A 10,255-nucleotide genomic window follows, 5' to 3' on the forward strand; every position below is an offset into this window, starting at 1 on the left:
AATAATAATAAAAAAAATGCTCAGGCAAAAAAAAAAAAAAAAAAAAAAAAAAAAAAAGCTATTTGATACATCATGTAGTTTGGTACAAGCTGACTGCTATTGGGCTACACAGTGAAAAACCTGCCACACTCTGGGAGAGGCTGACCCTCGCAGACCTGCCCAACTCTGCCTCACAATGTCACCAAGAATGACAAGTCCTTGAAGGGCTTCCAGGGCAATGAAGAAAGAAACTACGCTCTTCTATACTGCACTGTAGAAGGCAATACTGCTCCACCAGGAGGCCCTGTGAGCCTCCACAAGGCTACTGTGATAATAAGATTTGGGTAGACACATAGGATCAAAGGCAGGCAAACAAGATAGCCAGGCTTGCTGATGAGAAGAATCCTGGACCAAACAGGGTCTGGGGCCCTGAAGCTGAGAAAAGAAGACCATGGGAGACACAGTACAGCACCACATAAAGAAGAATCTACAAGCACACAGACCACTCAGGGACAATCTCCATTTATTCATCTATTCACCAAGTACCCGCTGAGGTCTTGCAGGAGCTGGGTCAGATAAGAGGACTGTGCAAACAGCTGTAAGCCAGCTGATCCTCAAAGTGCCCCTGAATTCACCAAGAGAGATCATTCAGTATTGCAAATACTTAACGATGAACATAAGGCTCAAGTGCTGACAAAGAAAAGGACCACCAGGGCAGCCAGAGACAGGAAATGTCATTCTACTTCCCTAAAGTGGACAGGACTTGAGTCTGAAGCACATTAGTAGTGATAAGTTGGCACATGACCTGGGAAGATTCACCTAGCATCTATGAATCTAATGTCATGAAATTTCATGATCTAGAACACACAAAGAGCAGAACCTATTGATCCCTATTTCAGTAAGGTCTCAACAATACATTTATGAACCAGATAGAAAACATGGGCCTCAAGCTAATATACTTGATTTGCCCTCTCCCGTCCACCTCTCCATCTCCATCCAGTATTAGGGATGCAAGCAGTGCTCTACCAATGGCCCCTATCTCCAGCCCTCTTTTCATTTCTTCTTATTATTACTTTTCATTTCTTCTTATTATTATTCATTTTTCTTAAGATGCCCTAGCTGGCCCTGAGCTTTTTTTTAAGGCCTCTGCCTCAAGAAATTAGGATTATGGTCTGTGCTACCAGATGGAGCTTGGGGGTGAGGGTGATACAGGGTAACTTGATTCTTTGGCTTTTTTGTGTGTTCATTTTGCCTCGTTTTATGATACTAAGGACTGAACTTAGGATCTTGAAGAAGCTGGACAAAGGCTCTAACAGTGGATTCCATCTCCAAACTCACACAATGGGTTATTACTAGTTGGCGTCCAGCTGAGCAAGCTCAACAAGACAACACACAGGGCTCAAATCTTGACCTTTTCCTCTTCTAATATGTTGATTATCTTTATTAATCAACTTGTTTCTCATACTCTGAGTTAACCAAAGTTAGAAATAAACATCAAATATCAAGAAATAAACAAGACTGTAGAAAATTTTTTAAAAGATTAGGAAAAAATTAGGCAATGTATTACTACATGAAGTTTAAACGTGTAGGTCTTTGTACAGGGTCCATAGAAAGCATTCACTGGGCAGATGAAGACAAAAATGCCCGAGGGATCCAGCTAGCAAAGAGTCTGTGACCCTTTGGTGGTCCTAGCACACATCTATAGGGCCCAAAGGAGACATTAAATATACAGCTACTATAGGTACAGCACAGTTATTTCCCAGAGCTTCTATTCCATACCAGACTCGGTGCTGCAAGCATCATATGGACAAGCCTGGCTGCAGATGCGGCCTGGCTGCAGATGTGACCTGGCTGCAGATGTGACCTGGCTGCAGATGGGCAGTAAAAGGATACACGCTGAGCAAATACAATAGCCTTGGGCTCCTGACAGCAGGGATACCCAAAGTGAAGAAACAGCCTGATTCAGGAGAGAAGAACCTTCTTGAGATCTTGCTAGAAACTGCAACTAGTGACAGTCAGTCTCAGGAGTTTCTCTAGATCTGCACCAGGGGGAATTCTGCCTGTGACATGATCTCAACCACCCATTTTTCTGTCCTTTCCTGCTTGCTCTAGGCTGCAATGTACAAACTACCCTACTGGCTCTTAGTTGGTCATCCCGAGTCTACAGCAAACCTAATTCTCTTTGGACTCTTGATTCTGTGCTGGCTCGCCTCCTAGAAAAGCTACACAAGTTGTGGGAACAATAGCCAGATATTTACTGCCCACAAAGCTAGAAGCAGGGCACTTGGTTTCCATTCCCACAAAGCTTGGTGGCCTGGTTAGTAAGACACTGGTGGCCCTCTCCTTGGAAGAAGTTGGCTGTGGCTAGAGCAGAGACCCTTGCAAAGCAGTCAAGCCCAGCAGCTAGGGACTAAATTAGGACAGTTTGGGAATGTACCCTTTCTCTGAAGTTTATCATATGTTTTAAATTTTAATTAATTGATTTTATCTTGTATATTATGTACTTATGTGACTAGAGACACACATATACCACAGCACATGTGTGGGAGTCACAGGACAATACTGGGATAGTTGTACAGGCCAGTTGCTGGCCTTTACCTCATACAAACCATCCTGCCTCAGCTCCGGAATGATGGGATGTCAGGCATATGCCAAATCTGGCATATTCTCTCTCTTCCCCTAATCCCTGTTTTGTTTTTACAGTGCTCTGATAGTCTAGACTGGGCTCAGACTCATATAGCTAAGGGTGGCCTTCACCTCCAGCTCTGCCTGCCCCACCTCTGTCATACTGGGATTCCAGGCACTCAGCACCACACCCGGCTTGGGTTCTAACTCTAAGTTTCTATGTCTGCAGAGAACAGCTCCACTCAAGGAGCCCACCACACTCCCCAGCTCTCTTGGCTGTCCTCCTTCACTCTGTCTGCACCAGCCCAGCTTCTCTTCTCACAAGTGCGTCCATTCCTCTACCCTCCTGGACCTCTGTTCCTCATACCCATCACTTCAGAGTTACCCTCAAGATACCTGCCTTTCCTCCTGCCTTTCTCCATTGCATCCTTGCATTTCTCTCTGGAGTATATTTGTAACTCTGTCAACATTGCTGCATGTTAACCATGAACAGGCCAGAGATCTGTCCCTATCTGGCTCCTTCCTGTTTACTTTCTGTCTGACAGCCCTCCCTGCTGCCTTCAGTATCCCAACTCTCAGAAGAACTGGCCAGAGTCTGGGCCAAGTTCTAGGCATTCAAACCCTAATCACTGATTACTACAGCCAAGGCCCCAAACTTCTCCATCAAGTACAACAGACAAGGCAAGTCAAGATCATGACCAGAATATTCCTGAACCCTCAGTGACCACCCTGGGCTAATACGACAAATGCTGCTGAAGGGACAGGTTAGTAACAGGCAGTCCCTGTGCCTTCCATTTACATGAAAGGGTCCGAATGGCTAGAAATGCCTGTAGTTCCCCCAGAGAGATCTGTGCATAGGCTCCATGATATGACTTTGACTTCCCCCAGGGCCTGCCCGCCCCCTCAAGGTCTCTAATGCACCTACCAAGGCTGTGGCCATTCTTGGTGTAGAAGCAGGTGCCATTGATGAGGTTGACACAACAGCCGATCACATCCCCTGTGGTGAATGTGGGACCATAAGGCTGGCCTGTCCCAGAGGAGCAGAAGGAATGCCCATCATCGCCATGGTAACCATAGGAATGCTTGTCCCAACCTGTGGGGAAGAGAGAGGCAATAGCTGAAAATAAGAACTTGATAGATGGGGCTGGTGAGATGGCTCAGTGGGTAAGAGCACCCGACTGCTCTTCTGAAGGTCCTGAGTTCAAATCCCAGCAACCACATGGTGGCTCACAACCATCTGTAAGGAGATCTGACTCCCTCTTCTGGAGCGTCTGAAGACAGCTACAGTGTACTTACATATAATAAATAAATAAATAAATAAATAAATAAATAAATAAATAAATAAATAAAACTCGATAGAAGGCTCTGAAGTCTCAGTTATACTTCCCAGACTCTCGCCCCGCTTAGCCAGCACTCAGGAGTGTAGTCTTCCCACTCAGCTGCCTGTCTTGCTGAGTTACACACATATTTTGATAGTGAGCACACCAAATTATCACCTCCGAGGAGATGAGGCGGGGCTGAATGGGACTCACTGGAAGACATGCCAAAGGGAAACCTCAGGAACTAGGCTAGAATTGAGGAGATCTATACTGATGGGTTGTTACAATGCTTTTGTTTTTCAGACAGGATCTCTAGAAGTCCACAACAGTCTCAAACTCAGTATGGTACTGAAGCTGGTCATGAACTTCTGATCCTCCTAGATCTCCCAAGTGATAGGATTCCAGCTTGACCAGTGGTTAAAAATACGTGTATGTGTTTTAATTGGGAGATACTGTATTGTTTTCTTTTTGATGGTACTAGAGATCAAACCAAGGCTCTTGAGAATGCTAGGCAGGCACTCCACCACTCAGCTGTACTAATTCTTTTTTTTTTAAGATTTATTTATTTATTTTATGTAAGTACACTGTAGCTGTCTTCAGACACTCCAGAAGAGGGCGCCAGATCTCGTTACGGATGGTTGTGAGCCACCATGTGGTTGCTGGGGTTTGAACTCGGGACCTTCAGAAGAACAGTCGGGTGCTCTTACCTGCTGACCTATCTCACCAGCCCCCTAATTCTTTTTTTACATTTTATTTTAAGATAAAGTCTAAACTGCCTAGGCTGGCTTCAACCTCTTGAACAAGAGATTTATAGGTGTGTTCTACCACACCTAACAAAATCCTTCCTTTGTACTGTTTTGTTTGTTTGTTTGTTTTGTTTTGTTTTTCGAGACAGGGTTTCTCTGTGTAGCCCTGGCTGTCCTGGAACTCACTCTGTAGACCAGGCTGGCCTCGGACTCAGAAATTCGCCTGCCTCTGCTTCCCAAGTGCTGGGATTAAAGGTGTGCGCCACCACCGCCTGGCGTCCTTTGTACTTTTTTTTCTTTTTGTGTGATGGAGAGTCAATGCACTGTCACTTGTACTAAGCACACTATACTACTGACTATATTCCCAGCTCCTTGTCCATTTTAGCAGTACAATTCAAATTAACTTTAACAACACACACACACACACACACACACACACACACACACAAACACATTGAGGATTGTGTTACCACCAAGACAACAGAACGTTGCCAAGTGTGGTGGTGCATGCCTTTAATCACAGCAGACAGGTAGGTGGGGTCAGGCTACACAGTGAAACACTGTCTCAAACAACATCAGGACACTGAAGAGATGACTCTGTGGTTGAGAGCACCTAATGCTCTTTGCAGAGGACCTAAGTTTGGTTCCCAGCACCCACAAAGCAGCTCACAACTGCTGTAACTCAAGTTACAGAATGTAGGCCAATATTCATATACATAAAATAAAAATAAATAAAATAATTTAAAATCCCAGAATGTGTTTTTCCTTAGGAATAGCAGCTGTAACAACAGGACGGTTCATAGCTAGCATGGGACCTTCCTTTTTGGAAAGGACAAGGTGCTGCCCCCTTTGCCACTGAAAAACTAGTAAAAGCCTACTCCGAGGAGTTTGCAAAGGGTGATATGGAATAGAGAAGACATAACATGTAAGTAAACGAGTAAGCAAGATATACTTGGAAGAGACTAGAGACATAGCTCAGTGGTTATAGAGCACTGGCTGCTCTTCCAGAGCCTGGGTTCAATTTCCAGTACCCACATAGCAGCTCACAACCATCTGTGTAACTCCAGTTCCCGGAGATTCAATGCCCTCTCCTGAGCTCCATGGGTAATGCATGCATGTGGTGCATTGGCACCATATATCCAGGCAAACACTAATACACTTTTGAGCAGAGTTCTACTTGCCAAGAGGATCAGAGGGACAGATATTTGGATGAAGGGAATACAAACAGCCCACCTGAGAAACAACTTTCCACAGGTAACTATAAGGATAGCAGCTCTCAAAGTCCCTGCCAGTCACTGCTCTAACCTCTTAGAGAAGGTCAGTTTAGGAGCCTGAAGCTAATAAGCAGAGAGCAGAGACAAGAGATAAGAGCCATGAGGGAAATTTAGGTACTTGAGACCTGGAACCTGTTTGCCTTTCCAGAGCTCAGCAAACCAAGCTGGTTAGAGAGAGGCTCTCTTCCGTAATGCAATCAAGGTTTTCTGACTAAAGGAGCCATATTTAAGCATCTTTCTGTCCATACTACTGAGCACGTGGCCACAGTCTCCTCAGAACACACTGGAGAATCCCTCATCAAGGCTAACAGACACAAGTTTTAGGACTGGCCTTTCTATTGTCAAAAAGACAATGTACAGGACTAGAATACCAACGGGAAGTGTGACTCCCAGTTTTAGGCCCAAAAATTCTGCTGTAGTGAGAAAGAAGGGCCCCCCAATCCTAAGTGCAGCCCTAATGTTCAACTCACCCAGATGGAGAAAAGCCCCGCTTCCCTCACAGTGGGCCTGAGCGCCACAGGACACACCCTCATGAAGCACCAGCTCCTGAGAGCAAAGATGTTCCAGAGAGATGATGGCTCAACAAAGAGCCACAGGGTCCCAGCTTACGTAAAGTAGAAAAGAATAATTCCTGTCTGGCAGTGCAGATGTGACAAATGAACTATGTGCAGAATGTGGCCCAGCGGGTAGAGGCAGCTTTCCTGCTGGGGCTGTCCTGCTGCTAGCCAAGCTAGGAGTCTTGGGAAGGTGCACTCCAGGAGGAAAGGAGCTCAGTCACTCTCCACACCCTGCGGAGACAAAGTGGACTGTTCCTCCCTGGGTCCTCCACCATCTCAGTCCCTAGCCCAGGCTTGGGCAATGGCTACTCCAGGAGATGTACTGGCAACCCTAACTAGATCCTTCCAGAATTGTCTTGCCAACAATTAAGGAAAACAGGTCTCAGTGGGCCTGAATTCTTCTCTGCAGGGTTGTAACAAGCAGGGTAATAGATGAAACACCATGAAAACAGCCTCCTTACTACAGGAAAGGCAAGAGGGACAATGCCAGAATCTCGCTCTGTTGCAGATGGTCCTTCTTTTTTTTTTTCAGATGGTCCTTCTTTAGACACAGCATGAGTTTGCCTGGGGCACAGAAACAAAATCTATCCCCACCCCCAATCTCTCAAAGCACCCAAACACGAAGAAGCCCAAACCCCTGGTCTCCATCCACAATCCTATCTTCTTCATACAGCTTCCTAAATCAAGGAACCCCAGACCCTGCTCCTTCTCCAAGGCAACGGGTGTGGCGGCAGCAGGCAGCTACACTCACTTACCAGTAGATCATCTAGTCTTGCCTGTGAGTCATTTAGCCCAGGGTTCCAACATTCTTATTTTGGAGCCACACCTGCTTCTTGGTTTCACACTTAAGGAGGCCAACGAACACCTTGCAAAAGATAAATAAAACTTCTATCTACATCTTTCAACAGAAACTTCTGACGGTGCAAACTAAGACACTCCCAAATGCTCTCGAGAACCTGAGCAGCACAGCCTCAAGGGAGAGGTGTGCCTGTCATCATCTGCACCAGTAAGTACCCACAGTGCCACCCCTCTGCCCCAACAGTCCGGAAGGCAAAGGGGCTCTACTGAGCCAATAACCTACAAGAACACATTAGAAGCATCACCATTCTGACCATGTGCTCAGCCACCTTCCAGAATGATGCCACTCCTGCTAGCACAGCCTACATTCAAATACAGAAACCAGGCAATGGAGGGGAGAGTGCAGTCTCAGTCTCTCTCTGTCTCTCTGTGTCTCTGTCTCTCCTCTCAGTCTCTGTCTCTCTCCTCTCAGTCTCTGTCTCTCTCCTCTCAGTCTCTGTCTCTCTCTCTCTCTCTCTCTCCCTCCTCTCAGTCTCTCTCTGTATCTGTCTCTCTCCTCTCAGTCTCTCTCTGTCTCTCTGTGTCTCTGTCTCTCTCTTTGTCTCTCTCCTCTCTGTCTCTCTGTATCTCTGTCTCTCTCTCTCCTCTCAGTCTCTGTCTCTCTCCTCTCAGTCTCTCTCTGTCTCTGTCTGTCTCTCTCCTCTCTCCTCTCAGTCTCTCTCTGTCTCTGTCTCTGTCTCTCTCCTCTCTCCCTCCCCCCCTCCCCCCAGACAAGCTCTCTTTATTATATAGTTCCTGCTATCCTGGACCTCACTGTGAAGAACAGGGTAGCCTTGAGCTCACAGAGATCCACCTGCCTCTGCCTCTCGAATGCTGAGATTAAACATGTCCCCCATCACGCCCAGCTTCAAATAGTGCAGTTTCAATGAAAACTAACTCCAATCTATGTGCAGACACTCACAGAACTTTAAGTGCACAGGTGCCCCCTTTTTCAGATAGAAAAAACATTTACCTTTTCCAACAACAATAGCTATACTTATACACCCCTCCCTTTTTGTGTGTTAGGTTCTTAGTATTTTCTACAAATAAACATTCATCAGGATGTGGCAGTACACACCTGCAATCCCAGCATTTGGGATACAAAGGCAGGAAGATTATAAGCCTCTGGACACCTGAGCCTATCTTAAACCCTCCTTGTAAAAGAATCTTTAGTTCTCATAACCACCACCTTAGATATTTACTTCTTACGCCAATATATTTCTTCCATTTTACAGGTGAAGATACTAAGGAGCCAAGCAATTAAGTAATCGTTCCAGGTAACAAAGCTGCAAGAGTGCAAAAGCAGACAATGTGGCTCCCCAGCCATGGCCTTAGCCATTGAACCAGACAGTTTCTCAAGTCAACCACACAGCCCTCAAGATCTTCCAGGGTGGCAAGAGAATCTTTTTGTTTGTTTGTTTGTTTTTTGTTTTGTTTTGTTTTGTTTTTCGAGACAGGGTTTCTCTGTATGACCCTGGCTGTCCTGGAACTCACTCTGTAGACCAGGCTGGCCTCGAACTCAGAAATCCGCCTGCCTCCACCTCCCGAGTGCTGGGATTAAAGGCGTGCACCACCACGTCTGGCTGGCAAGAGAATCTTGGTGTCTTAGCAGGTAAGGGTGCTTGCTGCCAAACCCAGTAGTTGGACCCCCAGACTCAAGGGTAGAAGATAACTGAGCACTGCAAGCTATCCTATGACCTCCACACACATACACAAACCTGTATGGGTAGCCACACACATACATAAACACAATCAGTTAACAGCCTTCAGCAAGACCAAATGCGAGCCAGCTTTTAATTCAATGACACTGAACCCCGTAAGTATGAGGTGGGAGAGTCCACCACCATCAGTGAGTGCCACAGAGCTTAGGGCACTGGAGTAGACTGAGTTCCAAACAAAGGCTCACCCAAGCTGAAGGCCGGCCTTGGGCCAAGAGGATCTGATGAAAACTGGATCCAAAAGGACAGGTGACTTACTGAAAGTTCATTATGTTGAGACAAAGGACAGCAAAATACAAGAACAATTTCAACCCAAAGCCATTTTGCAAGGCCCTGTAAACACTCTTGGTGAGTCATGATTAAAAGATGTACTCCACAGCCAGGTATGGTAGCACACACCTTTGATCCCAGTACCCTGTGTGGCAGACACAAGTGGATCTCTGTGAACTGAAGGCCAGACTGGTCTACAGAGTGAGTTCCACGACAGCCAGGGCTACACAGTGAGACCCTGCCAATAAAATGAAGTCCAAGTCCTAAGGAGCTCACAACTCAATCATGAATTTGATAGATGTGAGTCATACAAGGAGTGATTATAAATGTCAGAGCTAAAGGGACCAAGCAGGATCTCACTAGGGATCAGAGGAAGGACGGACATCTCAGGGCAGAATCAAACAATGCCTGCCGGTAGCAGTGTGGGATGTCAGCAGCATGTCTGAGGTGCCCCACAGCCAGGAATGTGTAGCACGAGCAGGGGATGGAGGTATTTGGGGAAGAAGCAGAGCAAAGACTGTCAGGTAAACTCTCAGCAGAGGAATCAGAGGTCCAAAGCAGACAGGGCACAATGTGCACAGTAGAAAGCAGAGGGTTGGCTGAAGAACCCTCTAAGGAGGTCACGGATGCTCAAAGGACAGACTAGAGACAGCAGCGGAAGCATGGGACGAGATGAGCAGAGAGCCTGCAGGTTACTCTAGGAGCACACTGGAGGGCTAGGAGGCTGGCTGTCAGCAGGGGATACCTGGTCTTTGCAAGGAAACTTCCATTTAGAGCAAGGCTTAAGAACCGAGGTTTCAGCCGGGCCTGGTGGCGCAGGCCTTTAATCCTAGCACTTGGGAGGCAGAGGCAGGCGGATTTCTGAGTTCGAGGCCAGCCTGGTCTACCAAGTGAGTTCCAGGACAGCCAGGGCTATACAGAGAAACCCTG

General features: G+C 46.5%; 1 protein-coding gene across 1 annotated transcript in view; it reads right to left on the reverse strand.

Moving 5' to 3' along the window:
• The window catches only part of Ranbp10 (RAN binding protein 10), a 58,758-nt gene that overhangs the window by 15,543 nt on the left and 32,960 nt on the right, over positions 1-10,255 (reverse strand). The window contains exon 4 of the mRNA XM_021220214.1: positions 3,530-3,697. Coding sequence (XP_021075873.1) covers positions 3,530-3,697 — 168 coding nt within the window. The remainder of the gene's footprint in view (positions 1-3,529; positions 3,698-10,255) is intronic.

The sequence above is a fragment of the Mus pahari genome, chromosome 20 (assembly GCF_900095145.1).
Source record: "Mus pahari chromosome 20, PAHARI_EIJ_v1.1, whole genome shotgun sequence".
Classification (NCBI taxonomy): domain Eukaryota; kingdom Metazoa; phylum Chordata; class Mammalia; order Rodentia; family Muridae; genus Mus; species Mus pahari.